Genomic DNA, 18767 nt, shown 5'->3' on the forward strand with positions numbered 1-18767 from the left:
TTTTGACATATTATAAAACGGGAATTAAGAAATTAGACTTGCCATGAACCATAAACTAAAATTGCCATGATACATGCACTTAAAATTGTCATGGTTCATACAAAAATTAATTTTCATGGTCAAAGTACTGGAATTGTCATCATCAAACTACTAAAATTGTCATGCTCTACAAACTAAAATTGCCACATGGCAACTTTAGTTTAAGCACTATGACAAACATCATGGCAACTTTTGGGCAAAAAAAATTCATCGAAACATATCAACATGGGGTTTAATTTTGAAGATCTCGTCGAGATGGGTTTAATGGTGAAACGGATTTTTAATTGAATTTTTTAGTTAGGAGATAAAACATTTTTAAGCCGAAAATCAAAGAGATTCTTGTTGATGTCATCTGTTAACACGTGGCAAAATGAGTGATCATAAAGACGTGTGGGCGATGTGCAAGATGTCACATGGTCTGGGAGTTAGTTTTTTTCCTTTTGATATACCATGACAAGGACAGGAGAAGAAGCTTTTTTTCTTTTTCACAGGAGGAGAAGAAGTATTCTTCGTTTAGAACCTTGTTTCCTTTCTGCACCAACTGGCATAATTTCTACTCTGTTATACAGTCTTTCAACTTCGGACCAAATAATCGAAAAAGAAACCAAATGTGAAAAACCGTCTTGATTTCTCGCTGGAGCCAACCAACCAAGCCAATATGTACAGCGTTTATAGAGTTACTACAAAGAATGGAACGGACAAAACGGCAGCACCGCCTAGCTAACACAAGCCCGACACGACGATCGCTACACATGCACATCACGGCTTTCCTAGTCGTCCGAGTAATACAGCCCCTCCTCGTCGGAGCCGCCCATCCACGTGGACGACGACGAGCCGCCGTCGGAGGAGAGCGAGAGGGACCTCCGGTAGCTGTACAGCACGGCGCCGGGCGGCCGGCGCGCCATCCAGCCCCCGCGCCCGGACGCCGGCACGTAGTACTGGTCCGGCTCCGGCAGCGGCAGGCAGAAGAAGACGTAGAGGCACTCGGCCAGGCGCTCCAGCTCCCGCGCGGGCGGCGTGAGCAGCGCGCGCAGCACCTCGTCGGCCCGCAGCCGCCGCCGCTGGCCCGGCCGCGGCGGCCCCTGGCACAGCTCCGCCGGCACCCGCGCCGCCGCCACCAGCCACGCGCCGCTGAACACCATCCGATTCCAATCCCTCTGCTGCTGCTGCCTCCTCGCGGCCCTCGCTGATCGTCGCGTGCCGTTTTGTTTGGCGCCGTTGATCGGTTGCGTGCGCGTGCTCTGGCTTGCGTGGAGTGCGGGGGGAGGGGAGGGGAGAGGTGAGGCGAGAAGTCGGGCGCGCGAAGTGGTGGCGTGGAAGGGAGCGCGCGCGGGGGGAGTTTATAAATGTCTCCGGGAGGTCATTTCGTTGGGAGGGCGTCAGGGGCGGGGAAGGCGCGGGTGGCCGGCGGGGCGGGTTTGTGAGTACGTGCCGGCGCGGTCGTCGTCGACTCGTCGCTTCCGCCGGCGGGCGCGCGGCCTGCTCCGAGGATGTTTCGTTGGTTTTTCCGCGTTCTGGGTCTGTGTTTTGATTTTTGAATGGTTGTGGTTTGTGTCGCAGTCGCACCCGCACGGGTACAGAACGCGTGCGCCGGATCCAGAGACGGTGTATGGTCCGGTGCCTCCGGTCGGTCGTCTCTTCGTACGATGGAGAATACAGTCGCCAAGTGCCGTAGCCATCGTGAATGGTTCATGTATCGCCGACGGAGACGGAGACGGAGAAGGATTGACCCGGTAAAGAAGACACACGTCGTGGCCCGCTCAGCCATAACCATCTGCCGTAGCCGGCGTTCCAATGTCACGAGTTAAGAGTTGGCTGCAGATCAGTTTACCATTCCAGGATATGCGCTTCCTATCACTTTATTTATTATCTCGAGTTAGCATTGGCTTAGGATAATGCAAGAACGTACTACTGATACAATTGTTTCCTTTTTTCAATTTGAAAGGATACTACAATTGTTTTGGTATGTGCTGCAAGCAACAAGGCAGACGACTCTCAATAATTGGAAATTCAAATGGTCAGCATAACTGCTCTTGTACCTCATCGCAACAACCAGGAAACAGCACAAGTTGTAGGGCAAATAAATTAGCAACAAACTCCTACTACCCTGCTCTGGATGCCATTGCAATTTGCACACTACATTTTCCTGGCGAAGCTAACAGAAGTTAACACGACAGAAACTACGAGTAGACAGATCAACGCACACAACCAATCTGAACAAGCACACACACACACACACACACACACAAAAAAAAAAAAAAAAACTGCCAGCGCTTGACTTATTCTGCCGCGCCGCTAATCTGGTGGAAATACCCTCTAGCAACTATAGCATGACAACAGGCTCATGGCTTCCATCACGGTCTACTCGTGCAGAAAGCCTTTGTCCTCGAGATAAGTAATCACTTGTGCCGCCATGTCGGATGGTGAAGGGCACACGCCATCCACTTCCTTGATCTCAATCTGCAATCAAAGCAAAGTCTTCATGCTTCTAGGTGAAGGACAAAACTGGCAACTGCTTGTCAGCGGTAGGAAAGAGCATCCCAAGACATCATGACAAGTTCTTACAAGCGGCTTAGCTGTATTAAATATTATTGTTAAACATAACAACTACTACGAATTATATGAATTTTAAGTGTCTCCTGCGGGGTGTGTTAGGGCGTAGAGCGGCGTTGTACTTGGTTCTTCCTATGTTCTTTTTCGGATGCGTTGTGCGTGATCCGGTTATATTTCAGGATTGGTGTTGTATGGGTCACCACACCACCATGTACCTTGTTCTGATGTTGCTTTATATATAAAACAGGGCGAAAGCCTGTTTCGAGTGTCTCCTGCGGCTGTAAATTCAACGTTTATGATGGAGTATTCACAGTAAAGATCAACCTATGCATTTAACCACTGTACTTGGTAATTAACCATATCAAACATGTACCCGCTAGTACCGTCCTCAAGTATCGAGCGTATTGACGATTCCCTTTAGCATGTTAAGCATGCGCTCTTGATTATGTTCAAAAGATGATGAAGCGTGCTCTATTTTCCGAATTCAATCATTTTAGGCTAGAATATCAGTGAGCCAACTACTAAATACATGACGGCAGAAGCAATCACATTAACACCTTAAATAATGCACACTTGACCATGCGAAAATGATAGCACTTAGCATGTACGTATGATAAGATGATGTACCTCGCAATTTAGTGGCGCTTCATATGGGTCATCAATACCAGTAAACCCTGCAGAAAGACAAAATTAGAGCTTGAAGGCCTTGAAGGATGAGTGCACCGCACAAGGTTTAACAAGACAGGCCAAAAAAATTATTGCAAGATTATTTGCGAAGAATGGTCAAACAGAGGCAACAAAGTTCAACTGTTCTTGTCTTAAGCATTAGACAAAAAGAACTTGAATGCGATGGAGCTCCTAGAAACTCACAACACATATATCAATTAAAATACGAGAAAATCAGATAGTTTGAGGCAACTTTGATGTTCCGATGGAAATGGCTAGTTGTGCAGTTAGAGACAGAACCTTGCCTACAAACGGTGATCGCACGATGATCATACGTAACACCATTACACAATGGAAATATTAATCTACATAGTATGTGCACCAACACATCTAAGCATGGCTGCGAGCTTGCAATTACCAATCACAATCCTCACAGAATTGACGATTTCAAGACTTGGAGAATGACTGAGTGTGATATTTTTCCTATCCGGTTTTGCTTTCCCGAAATATGCATAGTTTGGTTAGTGTAATTACAAATTTGATTATAAAAAAAACAGGATTTTTTTAGCAAACTGAAGAGTGAAGCACTAATCGATTATTTTTAGCTTGGACATCAAAGATTATATGATAATCTCACCCTTTATTTTTCCTGCACGAGCAAGCTTATAAAGGCCCTTTGGATCCCTTGCTTCACACAATTCCAAGGACATGTTCAAGAAAACCTACAAAAAAAGTTCACGAGAGTTTGTTCAGCAGTCATGACAAAAACCCAGTAGGAAGCTAATTTCAATAGAGATGAAGGTAAAATAAGAAGATCCCTTACTTCAATAAAACTACCGTCTGACAACAGTGCACGACAAGACTCTCGGTCTCTCCTATACGGAGATATAAAACTAGCAATGCACACTAGGCCTGCATCTGCAAATAGCTTTGCAACTTCACCTGCTCAAAAATAGTTGAAACAAAACGTAAGTGCAAATGGGTGGACAGTAAAAGATATTAACACAAGCATGGTTTTTCTGTTTACAATTTTTTATCTTCATGAGAACTTTGTTAGATCTACAAATACAATTCTGTGTTCAGGAGATACTTACCAACTCTACGTATATTTTCAGCACGATCTTCAGCTGCGAAGCCAAGATCCTTGTTAAGACCATGTCTTAAGTTATCGCCATCAAGAACATACGCAAGCTTCCCTCTTGTATGGAGCTCTCGACCTAATGTGCATGCCAAGGTACTTTTACCTTGACAAGGTGAAGTATAACAATATAAAATTAGATAAAGGAACTAATAAAGTACTCCCTCCGTCCCAAATTACTCGTCGCAGAAATGGATGTATCTAGAACTAAAATACATCTAGATACCTCCATACCTGCGACAAGTAATTCGTGACGGAGGGAGTATCAGTAAAATAAAAGAAGTTTACATCGAGAATAAATGCTACTCCCTCCGTTCCTAAATATAAGTCTTTGTAGAGATTCCACTATGGACTACATACGGAGCAAAACGAGTGAATTTATACTCTAAATGCATCTATATACATCCGTATGTGGTTCATAGTGAAATCCCTACAAAGACTTATATTTAGGAACGGAGGGAGTACATTATTATAAATTTTTAGTTGGCGAATTTTCTCTGCAAATAACAGAGTGCTGATTTACTGAAATGTTAGACACTGGTGAAGAACAAACGAAACACTAGCAAGCACAATGAACATCAGCCACATAGCACAATATATTAATATTCTCTTATTGTACTCTTGACAATTTTAAGAGTTGTCCTTTCACCACTTGGAAATTATTTTGTGATGAATTTAATACTTGAATGTGATGTAACCTATAAAGATGGAGTGAACAATAACAATATGAAAATTTTGACAGCTAAATTATGAAGAGTCGTAGAATTGACCCCTTTTTGGCCTTAATTAATTGTGTCAAGCTGAAATGATTAATGTAAAGATATACCAGTCTGTACTCAAAAAATGTACTCGCATTTCATGAAGCACACATCACAATAAATCCAGGCAATCTTTAATTACCTGAACCGCTAAGGCCTGTAATCCAAACAACACACCCTTTCTGCTTCAGTAGATTTTGCCGGTCAGTCTTGCCCACTGGGCAATCATGCCAGAAGATATTTGATGACTTGGGCACAGTTGAAGACATCTCCAAAGCTCTGTTCTCGCCTTCTACACAATTACAGTCATTAACACGATAATAAGAAAAGGCACAGTAATGATATAAACGGCCTTACAGATAAAAGAAAGGTAAACAGAAATATTCATTGCCAATGCCATCAAGTAGCAGCAACTCTTCCCTGAGCTCCATTAGAAGTCAGCTACCAGTCAGCGATGTAACAAGGGGAGAGGATTGAGCATTCTAAGCCCAGGTCAAGATTTCAATAGAAAACAATTCCACTAGGTGCTAGTATATGCCGGCAACCCACCCCGATCCAAGGGCCGAACCGGAATTTTAAGCATGGAAAATAAACATTTCCGGCGGCTGCTGCGACGGCCCCGCTGATCTAGAATTCCCGCGAAGCCCCGGCCAAAACGCGACTGAGATTTCACGCGGCCACGCTCCCCGATCACCAGGCATCAACCGCATTGGACCAGATAATCAAATTACCCCAAGGAGCGGAAACGAGAGAAAGGAAAAGGAGAGGAAGGTCAGGTACGTGCCTAGGCTGACCCCGATGTGCTCCGCACTCGACCGGCCGCCCGCGCATTCGGCGCGGGAGTCCCGGGCTCGGACCGGCGGAGCCCCGCCCGCTATCCTCCCCGCGGAGGAGGGCGAGACGCGGCGGCGCGGGAGCAACCCTAGATCCGCTGGGCTTCCGCCGCTTGAAGAGGAGGAGGAGGAGGAGGAGGAAGAAGTGGCGGCGCGCGGTTGGCGAGGGCACCAGCGGCTCGCGCGCTGCGGGGCTGCGGTGGAGGCGGTGAGGCAGCCAGTGGCGCGCGGGCGTGGCGCTGCTGCTGCTGCCGCTGCCTCCATCGGCGAAGAGTGATGGTTACGCCGCGCCTTTTTGTTTTCTGGAAATGCTTTGGACCAGGAATCGGATTACTTCTATTTTTGGCGGCGAATTCGGAGGAACTGGTACCGCTGCAAAGCGTATTAGCAAGTGAACCTGGTATGTGAGTGCGTCTTGGTGCATCATGCAACGGGGCCATCGTGTTTGACCGGTCAACGAAGGTTTCCATCCAACTCCGAAAGACGGCATCAATTCCTCCTCGCGGTTGCATGCGTTTCCCGCAAAAACAATTCTTGAGTGTACTATGCGGCGGCCGACCATAATTTACACTTTCCATGCGGAAAATTCAGTGATCACAAGCATTCTGTTTTCCCGTCTCCTCTACCACGCGTCCACGGCATGGATCAGGCGAGCATTTATACCGGTGAAACAACCATTGTACTACTCCCTCTGTACCGAGTCCAGCGACAACTATTTCGGTACAGAGGGAGTAGTACGTAACGCAGTGAATTTATACTTCCAAACATGTAGCAGGTCGTCTTATTACAGCACATGAATATACGTATGCCAGGACGCATCAGCCAACTCCCGTCAGTGCATGCACACACCATCTCAATTCTCAACCAAGAATAACAACCAACCAAAGAACACAAGAAAGATCCGGCACCAAAACTAGACCTCCACAACGCCACGGCCGCCCCGTTCCCCCGCCGGCACGGTCGCCGGCCGGCTGGCCGTAGCTCCAGCCACGCACGCTAGGCGCTAGCTGCATCTCGATCGCCAGCGATCTGATCGCTCGCTCGCTAGCTACTCGGCGGCGGCGCCTTGGTCGAAGTTGAGCGCGTAGCTCTTGGAGTCGTAGCTGAACCCGGCCTTCCTCCTCCGCGCCGCGCCTCCGCCGAGGCCCCTCCTCCTCGCCATGATCTCCTGCGCCACCGCCTTCCACCGCAGCTTCGCCCTGGCCGACCGCTCCTCCTGCGCGATGCGCCTGATCTCCTCCCCGCCCTCGCCGCTCAGCGCCCTGTACTCCAGCCGCCGGGCCGACGACGCCCGAGACAGCGACCGCCCGAAGCACCCGAAGCTCTGCGGCATGAAGTCGTCGTCGCTGCACGCCATCGGCGCCGCCGTCTGGTGCACCAGGCTGGCCATGGGAACGCGCGAAGCTAGCTAGCGATCACAGTACAGGGAGAGGTGAGTAGCCAAGTGTGGAGACGGGACGCGATCAATGCGGGGCTGTGATCTGCTAGATCCAGAGACGGATATATAATGCCCCGGGCGCGGCGATGAACTGTCCGATCTCGAACGGCGCCATGGCAGCATGGCCCAAGATTAGGTGCGTTGTTTATTGGCCGCGGCCCATAAAGAAATGGCAAGGTGCAGGATAGCAACTGTACCCGAACGTCCTTGTTTTTATCCTACATTTGGCGCCATCAGGGAATTCCTGCCGGGCTTTGACTGCTCACAACGTGAGCCCATGTGTTTCTAATGAATGTTTTAAGAGTACTCTGTCTGTACTTTTAACTTTGTTGAAAAGTCAAAAAGAAATAAGGTAATATCATTGGAAGTCATAGAACTTGTGCTTGATGTTCAGTTTGGTGCTAAAACTTTAAAAATACGGATTTCTAGTCATCTAACTTGCGTTCTCGTGCAAATACGGTCACTTTGCTCATATTCAGACGTATCATGCGCTTATGTGGCACGCCAGCGTGGCTATGGCCGACTGTTAGAGACCGAAACAGCTCGCCGCGTTTTTTCTTTGCAGAAGCACCCTTGCTCGGTATTTAATTAATTTAATTGAGCATAATCCCCTCTGTGTGTCCCACTTGTCAGCATGAGGAGGTGTGAAAAAATAAAAATAAAAAGTACACACGCAGGGATTTGAACTCCATATACCTCGGGTACATCCATGCACAAGCAAACCACTGCACCCACTACAAATTCCTTCCTATAAGTGCACCTGATTTTATATTAGACGCAGTTCTTCTTCCTAGATTCTCTTTTTGTCCCAGGTTCGCCTAGTAAAAACTGGACACTGAAAAATCTCACCTTTTTCACACACAAAATCAATTAAAAAAACCATTTCAAAATGTAAAATGTTTAACCCATACTGTACACAACTTTGTCATGAGCGAGAATTTTAGTTCGGGTGATAACATTTTTTTCCGGGGATTGCCAAATTTTTTGGGGACCGATCGGTTGTCGAATTTCTATCTAGGAGTAAAAGAACCTGGATACGAGTAGTGGTCGTGGACAATATATAAAATCCGGCTTTTCTCTTTATAGACAGTGGCTGGTGCTTAGTGTAGCATTTAGCTCCCGTGTGTCCACGCTTGAGGTTGAGAAATTGAATCTGTTGGGCCACCCTTTTTGGTCACTCAGTTTGCGCTGGAGCTTCTGTTTGTGATTAAACGAATTTTAGTTCTTCATGTTGAACGTTAATCGGCACTGGTGGGATGATGTATGGCGGACTATTTTGTTAACATGTCCGTGTTTGAACTGCGCCATCTTTTTTTATTATATTTGAGGGTTGTGTGCGTGATTAAATAAATTGAGCGAGTTTTCTGTAAAAAATCCAGCGTGCTATGGTTACCAAGCGCTTTGTGCATTCCCAACCACTGACAGGTGGGCCTCCACCAGGCTGGCACGCCATGTGGACAGGCCATGTGGCTGGATACGAGAGGAAGCACCGTATATGCACGCGAGGACAAGTTATATGACCACAAATCCGTATTTTCAAAGTTTTAGCACCAAACTGAACATCAAATGCAAGTTTTATAACTGCCGGTGATATTACCTCAAAAGAAATTATGTTTGACCGCATTTATACAATAAAAGACCAACATTATGCGATCAAATTAGTAGTATTAGATTCATGATAAAATATATTTTCGTCGTATACCCATTTGGTTTCACAAGCATTGACATACTCCCTCCGTTCCCAAATATAAGTCTTTCTAGAGATTCCAATAAGTGACTACATACGGAGCAAAATGAGTGAATCTACACTCTAAAATATGTCTACATACATCTGTATGCTTTAGTCCATATGAAACGTCTAAAAAGACTTATATTTAGGAACGGAGGGAGTATTTTGCATAAACTCAGTCAAACTTTAAAATAGTTTGATCCTCCAACAAAGTTGAAAGTACACTTTTTCAAAAACAGAGGGAGTACATTCACAAAAATAAAATGACAGTGGTGATAGCTAGTAGGTGTGCAGTAAACGCCCAGCTGCCTTATGGCAACTCAGTGCACCAGCTGAACTGGCCTAGGAGTACAAATTAAGGAGAGTGCGTAGTGAGAGAAAAATCCAAGCTTTCTAACAACCGGGAAAAGTGTATCACTATGTCAGCAACTGCATCTAAGGGCAATGTACAATGGTGACATGACAAAAAGTAATTTGAGGCATCTACATTTATTTTTTCTCCCCAATGCAAGCTACCACTAGTGGGCCTCATTAAGAAATAGAAAATAAAAACTTTAGTACACATGCATCTCTACTTTTCACTTCAACCTCTTCAGCTTTTGTCACCGGACCACACTTTCTCTCTTCAAGCACCGGCTCCTGGAGAGGATCCCGCTTCCCTATCCGAACTTACTTTACGTCATATCTGATCCTACGTGGCATGTGAGGCATTACCTTGAGGCTATGCATTGTACAACCCTAAGAAAAACGCGTAGTACTGTAGCAAGCAGAACATCCCGAGAGTATGTTTGAAAGTTGCCTAGATGTTGAAGCCAAAATTGTTAAGTACAGGCTTATAGAGTAAGCATGGTGGCATCATTATATCAGCAAAGCCAGTTGTGAAAGTGGTCCAAAACCTAGAATATCACTAACATCAACAGACAACGGCATCTCCCATAAACAAATGCGCACACCGAGCACGATATCAGCAGTACAGTACGACAGCCGAACGAACCAAACCTCCCGACTTGATTAAACCACCAGCTCATGCATCTTGGTTGGGATCAATCCAAACAGAGATCTTGAATCCCTTAAAAACCTACAAGTCCTCATTTTACTCCTCTAACAGTACCTAGTCGAACCCTCAAATATTCGGAGGACTAAAATTTGAAGGACTCAAGTTTACTTCAACGCTCAACTCTCCTATTTTTACTCCTCTGCGATGCCGCTCCTTGACCGGGAAAATGCCCTCGCAACTCCGGCGACCCTCGCCGGCAGCATGGAACTTCATAAAATCGTGCTTGTGCGGATATGCATACGCCGTCGGTTGTGTGTGCTTGCCTATGTGGCATCCTACAATGGCCGCGCCATGTCCTGGAGCTCTGGTGGCGTCCTGCAACGCCTGCGCTGCCGCCGACCGAGGCCTTCTAGCTGGTTGTGCACGCACACCACACACGCACCTGGTATGTAGCTGTCGTTTTTTATGGCAAGCACGGCCAAACCTTCAGCTAGGCAGCATGGTCGCAGGCGCGTTGGACCTCGCCGTGGTGGTGAAGACCGGTCGCGAGGCGGCGGTATTAAGGTTGGGTGACATGCGGTGGTATCAAGGCTGGGGGACCTCGTGGTGGTGGCAAAGAACTGTGAGTGCCGGAAGGAAGAAGGTAGAAGATGAACAAATACTTTCATGTGGGGTCGGTTCATTTGAGGAGTCAAATTTAAGGGTTCGGCTAGGTCCGGCCATTGTTAGAGGAGTTAAATCTACCCCATCTTTTGCTCCTCTAAATTATAAGGAATTCCATTAGAGATGCACTAATAACCCATACCGCTGCAACCAACTTAAACAAGCAGTGGTCAAGTCCCCGAAACAAGGTACTTGGAAATGTATGCAAGTTGAGGGGCAGTATATGCTGCCGATTAGTTTGAGATTCAGCCAGCAAACAAATCCACAGGGCAAGTGCGTACGATATCTCCAATCTATTCAGATCAAGCATCCAACAACTTGGTTGAGATCATGCACGCACCATTATTCAAGCCAGCGGCGCGGATACCTGCTTCCTTTTGATCAATCAATCATTGCAAAGGGTTTAGCGTTCGTGTTACAAAACATGCCTGATTGCTTCATGTGCGGCACGCCATCTGAGTGCTGGACTAAATGGACAGGATAGCAGATTGGCAGATCACACGTATTTGGCTTATGGTCGCAGCTGATGCTTGCTTTCAGTTAAGTTACTACTGGCCAAAAGAAATTAGAAAGAAAATATCCCCCCTTGGTAACAAGTTTGGATTGTCCGAAGTAATATTTCGAACACCTAAAAGCAAAACAATGGTAGGGTTGCACCACATATTCACGAGAAGGTCACCAAGTCTAAACGACACAATCAAGAACAAGATAATGGTCTATCGCCAACCGAAAAGTTTGAGCACAGAAACATAGTAGTACGTGAAAAGACCCTTGGATGCTATGATAGGTCACCTAGACAAACAAATGTCAAACAAAATCTTCAACACCTGTTAGTGCTACAATTAAAGAGACCCTTGTTTGCAATCATGTTAATGCTGCAATTGAAATGTGAATGCCTGCTGCACATAGGCATCTGATGAAAGGAAAATAACATCATTCAGCTCCACTGCTAAACTAGATTATATAACTCGAACTCCAAGACCTAAGATTAACAGCATAGGCAACAAAAGGCCCGAGATTAACAGCATAGACAGCAAAGCAGCTGCAGCTGCAAAGCTCATCATAGACAGCTGCGGCTGCAGCATAGACAGAACCACCATTTGGAACTTCATACGGATGTATATAAACATAGTTTAGAGTGTAGATTCACTCCATATTGCAATCTCTAAAAAGACTTATATTTAGAAACGGAGGGAATATTTTTTTTCAAGCAGATATTACTCTACTCCGAGCTTTAGTACACGCACAGTAAGCATCACAACCGAGAAGAATACATGGTATGAATCACATGTTTGATCACATGTTTGGTGTATGTAGTCGCAACTCACAACCCCATGACCACTGTCTTCAGTCAAGTCAGGGCCAAGGGATTTAAAAGGAAAAAAAATCCCACTGAAACAAGTTTGGATTGTCTGAAGAAACATTTGGAACGCTAATAACCAACCATGATACAATAGCACCACATATTCACAAGATCGTCACCAAGTAAAGTAAACATAAACAACACAATCAATAACAACAAATGGTTTGAGCACTTGATATATCATCTAAACAATAATGCCAACAAAATATTCTGATGCAATAATGTTAGTGCTACAAATGTCTGTTGCACACAGGCATCTGAAATGTAAGTAACATCATTCGAGTTCACTACTAAATTAGATTATAGAGCTCCAACCTCCAAGGCCTAAGATTATCAGCATAGAGAAAAGAAAAGCTACAGCTGCAAAGCTCATTCTCAATGTAAAGAACCACCATTTGGAAGCTAACTGATAATTTAAACATTTGTTGGTAATTTTATTGTATCATTATGGGCAGAGAGGGGACTGATCTGCCATAGGAAATGCTATAGGCCAGGGTTCTGATTCCAGGCCAAATAATAGTTCCAAGGAAAAAGAAAACACAAGTAAAATCTCCGACCAAATACTGGTAGAGGTGCAAACTAATGAATTAATGATGTGATTTTGGCAAATTAGTTCATTTGATCAAGGTATTTATTGCAGGTTACATCATTACTCCCTACACAGGAAGTATCACAACAAAGAACTACCTGGTATGTATCCTACATGGCATGAACAACTGATTTACTACTGACCAAACATAGGGAATGTATAACTTAACAGGACATGGATTCCAGTCCAATAGTCCAAGGAACAAAGAAACGCAAGTAAAACCTCCAGACCAATAGTCCAAGTTGCAAAGAAACAAAAGTAAAATCTCAGACCAATACTAGTAAAGGTGCAAATTATTGACCTAAGGTTACCCTCCACTCTTCTTCAGTTCAAAAGAACTGGTTTTGCAAAAGCGGTGTGATTTTGGCAAATTAAATCATTTGATTAAGATCTTTATAGCAGGTTGATCATTACCTGATGAAGATTTCATCACTCAAGTTGTTAACGGCACATGTTTCATGTTTGTATACTCTTATTGGGTTATATGCTTAATGTTTAAGCTACAAATTATGCACATTACACAAGCACATGGATAGTAGCTCATTAGAAAGCCTAAACAAGAACGGAAACATTCCAAAAAAGACCTTTCTCCGTTAATTTGTTGATAGCCAGGCTATATAGAAAGTAAATCTAGCCTGCATCAACTGTGAGTTCGCAACAACAATAAAACAGGATAAAACATGAAGAGTGCATTAGCAAGTTTCATACTCCACTGCAGGATTTGCGACAGCAATACACCTACGAAGAGCATTACCAGCCTACTCGAAGTTAGGAAACCAACACATTGTAAATAGTCTCAACTTCCAAGGATCAAAACCTGATCCAGTCCCACTAAACTCTGAAATACTTCTGTGCAGGCACACGAGCGGTAGCTGATAGGTTTAACAGCTTACATCCCAAAAAGCATTGCTTACTGGAGTACTTAACAAAAAACCGAAGTCCAAGCTGCAGAGAATTACGTCAAAGAACCGAAGCTTAACCGAATCAGGCGACGAGAGTGCTCGCGGTGGTGGACTCGTACTTCCAGGCGGCGGGCATCTTCTTGGTGAGGCGGTAGTAGCGGGTGAGGCGGTGGACCCTGCTCTCGACGAGGATGAGGCGGAACTTGGCGTCCACGTCCGACCTGTTCCTCTCCAGGTGCTTCCGGATCGCAACGGCCTTCTTGATGAGGAAGTAGAGGTCCTCGGGCATCTCCGGCGCCAGCCCGCGCGCCTTGAGCAGGCGCACGATCTTGGCGCCGGTGACGGCCTTGGACAGCGGGATGCCGTAGCCGTCGCGGAGCAGGGCGCCGATCTGCGACGGCAGCTGGCCCTTCTTGGCGGCGCGGACGATGATCTCCTCCACGTCCGGCGCGGACGTCTTGACCCAGGTCGGGGCCTCCCGCTTGTAGGGGATCACCGAGGACGACATGCCCTTCCCGTTGCTGTGCATGCGTCCCATGGCGGCGAGCGGCGAGCGGAGGGCGGCGGCGAGGAGGGAGATGGGGAGAAGCTGCTGTGGCGGCGGAGAGGGAAACCTAGCAAAAATGGGGCGGTACCCTTCCCTGCCAGAGTCAGTCTGTTATATCTGCTCGCGTTGCAAACTGGGCTTAGCCCATAATGTTTTGGACGCGAATACCGCGATCGCGACCCAATATCCCCCTCGCTGACCCATCAAGCCTTTGAAAATTGTTAAAGATGCATTCGAAAAAATGTTAGCAAGCATTTCGAAAAATGTTGAATGTGTATAAAGGAAATGTTTCTCATGTATACGAAAAATATATACAATGTGTATGAAAAAATGTTGATCCTGTATTTAAAAAGTATTTAAAACATATTAAAAATGTTTATAGTATATACGAAAAATGTACAATATACATTAAATAAAAGTATAAACAAAGGTTCCGGGTGTATAAAACATACATTTGAAAAGGCTAATTCTATATATAAAAAATGTTAAACATGTATATAAAAATGTTCTTGATATATACGAAAAATACATTGTATCTGAAGAAATGTTTATTTCCAGTAGAAAATGTCGTGGTGTAGTAGAAAATGTTGACCATGTATTAGAAAGTGTTGATATTATATTTGAAATTTTTTTAAATATGTATTAAAAGATATTAAATATATAAAATTAATGTACAATGTGTATGGAAAAAGTTGACATAAAAAGTATACAAGGTTCAAGAAATGATAATCATGTATTTAAAAAATACGAAGACAGCTAATAAAAACCAAAAGATAATTTGGAAACCCCAAAAAACCAATGCAAAAGAGTGGAAACAGAAAAACCAGAAAGCAACATAGAAAATTAAGAATGTCGATGAAATCCAAGGAAGAAACAAATAAAAAGAACAGAAACAAAGAAAGAAAAACAAAAAACCAAGAAAGAAATAAGAAATTGAATAAAAAAGATAACCCAATGAAAACCATGAAAGAAATGAAGAAAACAGGTGAAAATGAAGAAAAACTCAAAATAAAGAAACCTATTAATAAACAGAAAAACAAAAATAAAAAATAAAGGAAAAAAGAAAAAGGAAAATAATGGCAAAATGGGTCAGCCCACTACTGTGCATCCAAGAAAAAGCTTGAGGTGAGACGAGAGCTACTCTTGCATTAAGCGAGGTATACCTTTCGCGTCAAGCGGGGGCACGACTATACCTCGCCTAACACGAGTTGGAGCAACCGCTCGTGTTAGGCGGTACCTGCAGAAAACAGGGTAGTGTAGCACTTCGCAGAAGTATCCCAACGAGTAATCGTCCAAACAAAGAGCAAGAGAGTATTTATGGAGGCGTTTCTGTCACACACAAGGTGTCACAACTCTTGTGTGAAATACTGCTTGACGTTCTGCAAATACTATAACTGTCCATGGTAAACGATAAACTAAAAAGGCTAGTAAAAAGATAATTTAAATATGTCTACTAAATAACTAAATAAAATAAATAATAAGAGCTTAAAATGTAAATGGTGTTTTCTGCAATGAAGAGATTATGTGCGGAGAGATTTCAGTTCATGGTAAGAATATATGAATTGTCCCAGTGGGACGGTAAACCAGTTATCTTGTATTGTACTCATAGTATTTGATCTAAACCTTCTATAGGCGGTTCTCCCTAGAGTTATGAAACTCCTCCTCTAGGGGCTCGTTTGGTTGTCAGGTATCCCTCCGGGAGCCCCGTCGAAACCCAGGGCGCGTAATCCATGGGGCAAGTCAGCCCGGGGAAAACCCACGGTGTTTTGGTCACTCGCCCACCACGGGCTTTCCTCCCCGATCCCCGTCATTTCCACGGAGAAACAATCCACGCATCAAGGGGTCGGGTAAAAAAACCTCCAGGCGACGGCGCTAGCGGCAAAGAACAACGCATCCACCTTCCTCCGGCGACGGATTCCAAAGCGATGGCCGCGGCGGCGATGACGACGGCCCAGCGATCGTCCTTCTCCGGTCCCCAAGACCCCGCTTCAAAGCTCTCCCATGGACAGCGAGGACCCGACGGTCGTCATCCTCCTCCTTCGAGATAGGTTAGCTCTCTCCTCCACCCCCACCACCAGTCCACCACCACCACCTCTTCTTGTTTCTCCCATTCATGCCCAATGAATTGTGGCTGCATATCTAACGTGAGCACTGATGAGTAATGGCTGCAGATCTAACTCACTTGTTCCTCTTCTTTCACCTGCAAACCAGTAATGGTTGCAGATCTAACTCACTAGCTAGTGCACTGATGAATGAGCTCTTTTTTATTTGGGGTTAATAAAGTTGTGATCTCTAATTTAATGCCTTCATATGACTAAGTTTAGATCAGAATCACTACTACTAAGTTCATATCAAAAGCACTACATTGGTAGCATATCTAGTGGTTGAATTGTATGGAGCCAACCTATATAGTAAAAATCTCAATTCTTGATTAGAGTGTGCAGTTTGATGCTATTCTTCACATATCTTACTATGGTTACTGCCCTTTTTTATATCTATATATGCATGTTTGATTATTGCTCATGTAGCTATGGGATGTATCTATGGATGTTGCCTGTACTTGCTTTGTAGTATGACAAATCTCAGTTCTTTGGATGTTGGTCATACCTATTCTTTTATGGAGGTGTAGTAGCAGCTTTCTTTTGTAAATGGTTAGCACAATACAACATTTAATTTCACCCTAAATGAGCAGTTAATATGGTTAGAAGCAGATATGTTCACTTTTATCTTGCTGCAATTTTTGTTATCTGTTCTTTAGGTCGCTGCTGACGAAAAGTATAGTAACTTAGTGATGATAAAAAAGGAAATACAATAGCTTGTCAGATAACTAAGAATGCTACTTTTTGTTTGATCGAGATAGTTATTTGAGATAATATATGCTAGTTTGCTGTTTGGTCGAGATAATTATTTGAGATAATCTTCGGTGCAATCAAATAGCCCCATTAGCTGGCTGATCCAGTCTTCTAGTTTGATTTCTTTGATTTTGTTCAGTTCATCAAAGGTGATTGGTTCCTAGTCCAGTGAAGGAGTTAGGAGTACAACATAGGTGACTCCAGATATGCAGAAGTGTATGTCTTCTCATCTTAATTATGACCCATTAGACATTGATAAGCAATTGAAGAAGCTCACCCTGCTTCTTGTTCATTAATATGTGTGCTAGCATTCTCAGGTTTGTGCCAATTAAGTCGCTCTTGTTTAGTTAGTTTTGTTAGTGAAGCTCAACCAAACATCCTTTTGCAACGGGCTTAAAGACTTGATCCCCACACAGACTTTAGACTTGATTATTAACCTAATATATTTTGCTTTAATAAATACATGATCCAAAGGCGAAAGGACAATGCAGTTTGGCCTGGAGATTGAGACAAACAAAGTTACTACTTCATGCAAGATAGGTGAGGTATGTTTCTTAAGAAATGACTGAAAATACCTATATAAAATATTCGGAGGCATCGGCGGCGGTGAGGTGCTATTAAGGACCTCTTCCAACTTATGCAAAAGTTATCTACGGAACTTCTTCAAAATAATAATACTTCTCATGTTAATCTTATAATATTTCTGTGATGTGTATATATGCTCCTCGTGATCATTGTCACGTAGTAGCAGTAGTAATAATAAAGCTTGATCATGTTAATCTTACAATATGTTTGTTCTGCTCTGCTAACCAAATGCCTCCCTCTCTTTTTCTTCCTTGACTGCTTCAGTTCATCCCAGATTGTATTATTTTCTTAAACCAAACGTGTGTAGCGACCACGATCCAAATTGACCGAAGTCTCTGTGCATCAGTGTCATCCCTGGATCAGTAATGCTGACACACACAATACTCGAGGAATTATAATAGAGTTCAACCACACACTTATTACATCGAGTCCTTATAAAGAGTATGATTACACAAAAATATCATGGTTGAAGACCATCTAAACTAAATAACTGCGGAAGCTTCGATGGTAAATGTGTTCATCAACTCCAACGGCATAACTGAGTGCAAAACAATGACCTATCGCACCTTATTCGTCGTCTGAGTAGTCTGCAACATGAGACGTTGCAGCCATGTAGGTCGGCACATTGAATATGTTGGCAGAGTTACACTACAAAGCAATGAAATGCAAGAACTATATGTACATGCAATATTTGGCTGGTGGAGGCTCTAAGTTTATAATTTTGCATAAAGCTAGTTTTTCCCTACAACAAAGGAATAAATTTATTTAACTACTCCCAAGTTGCCCAATATTTGAGAAGGTAACCCCAACTCAAATCCCAATTAAAAGTATCATCATTAAACCCAATTCAATTCATTAAAGAGTGATGAGATCAAATCAATAATTCAAGTACCATATACTCAAGATGTCCATAATCGGGGACACGGCTGACCATGATTAGTTTATACACTCTACAGAGGTTGCGCACTTTTCCCCATAAGACTCGACCGCATCCATGATCGGATGATCGAGACATAGTCTTTCTGAAGCACTTACCCTCTACTCCGGGCGGACCGGTACACCTACTTTCCCCTACATCTGCTAGTCCACCTCTTCAAGAGCTCACGCAGCTTACT

At 44.1% G+C, this 18767-nt stretch overlaps 4 protein-coding genes across 5 annotated transcripts; all 4 read right to left on the bottom strand.

Annotated features, from left to right (window-relative positions):
• Positions 1 to 650: 650 nt before the first annotated feature.
• LOC123044467 (uncharacterized) lies at positions 651 to 1560 on the bottom strand. The gene has a single exon (XM_044467205.1). The coding sequence runs from the start codon at positions 1179 to 1181 to the stop codon at positions 810 to 812; it is 372 nt and encodes a 123-aa protein (XP_044323140.1). The 5' UTR covers positions 1182 to 1560; the 3' UTR covers positions 651 to 809.
• A 481-nt stretch (positions 1561 to 2041) lies between these two features.
• LOC123044466 (adenylyl-sulfate kinase 3) lies at positions 2042 to 6352 on the bottom strand. Of its 2 annotated transcripts, none has more exons than XM_044467204.1 (7): positions 5939 to 6352; positions 5297 to 5443; positions 4353 to 4502; positions 4082 to 4200; positions 3896 to 3980; positions 3220 to 3266; positions 2042 to 2499 (listed from the first exon to the last, which is right to left on the bottom strand). In XM_044467204.1, exons 1-7 carry the CDS (start codon positions 6249 to 6251, stop codon positions 2401 to 2403), a joined length of 960 nt encoding a protein of 319 aa, XP_044323139.1. In that variant the 5' UTR covers positions 6252 to 6352; the 3' UTR covers positions 2042 to 2400. The 2 variants fall into 2 exon arrangements, with proteins under 2 accessions (XP_044323139.1, XP_044323138.1); XM_044467203.1 differs by having other exon boundaries at positions 5297 to 5446; positions 5939 to 6348.
• A 291-nt stretch (positions 6353 to 6643) lies between these two features.
• Positions 6644 to 7533, bottom strand: LOC123044468 (uncharacterized). The gene has a single exon (XM_044467206.1). It carries the CDS (start codon positions 7375 to 7377, stop codon positions 7036 to 7038), a length of 342 nt encoding a protein of 113 aa, XP_044323141.1. The 5' UTR covers positions 7378 to 7533; the 3' UTR covers positions 6644 to 7035.
• A 5880-nt stretch (positions 7534 to 13413) lies between these two features.
• Positions 13414 to 14320, bottom strand: LOC123044469 (40S ribosomal protein S13-1). The gene has a single exon (XM_044467207.1). It carries the CDS (start codon positions 14204 to 14206, stop codon positions 13751 to 13753), a length of 456 nt encoding a protein of 151 aa, XP_044323142.1. The 5' UTR covers positions 14207 to 14320; the 3' UTR covers positions 13414 to 13750.
• Between the last annotated feature and the right edge of the window lie 4447 nt (positions 14321 to 18767).

This window comes from Triticum aestivum, chromosome 2B (assembly GCF_018294505.1).
Source record: "Triticum aestivum cultivar Chinese Spring chromosome 2B, IWGSC CS RefSeq v2.1, whole genome shotgun sequence".
In the NCBI taxonomy this organism is placed as follows: Eukaryota; Viridiplantae; Streptophyta; class Magnoliopsida; order Poales; family Poaceae; genus Triticum; species Triticum aestivum.

Coding starts and splice junctions, on each gene's coding strand:
- LOC123044467 (XM_044467205.1), bottom strand. CDS start 1,181: ATGGTGTTCAGCGGCGCGTGGCTGGTGGCGGCGGCGCGGGTGCCGGCG.
- LOC123044466 (XM_044467203.1), bottom strand. CDS start 6,251: ATGGAGGCAGCGGCAGCAGCAGCAGCGCCACGCCCGCGCGCCACTGGC. Junction 5,447..5,938: donor GCACATCGGGGTCAGCCTAG/GCACGTACCTGA, acceptor GTAATTGTGTAG/AAGGCGAGAACAGAGCTTTG. Junction 4,503..5,296: donor TACAGGCCTTAGCGGTTCAG/GTAATTAAAGAT, acceptor CACCTTGTCAAG/GTAAAAGTACCTTGGCATGC.
- LOC123044468 (XM_044467206.1), bottom strand. CDS start 7,377: ATGGCCAGCCTGGTGCACCAGACGGCGGCGCCGATGGCGTGCAGCGAC.
- LOC123044469 (XM_044467207.1), bottom strand. CDS start 14,206: ATGGGACGCATGCACAGCAACGGGAAGGGCATGTCGTCCTCGGTGATC.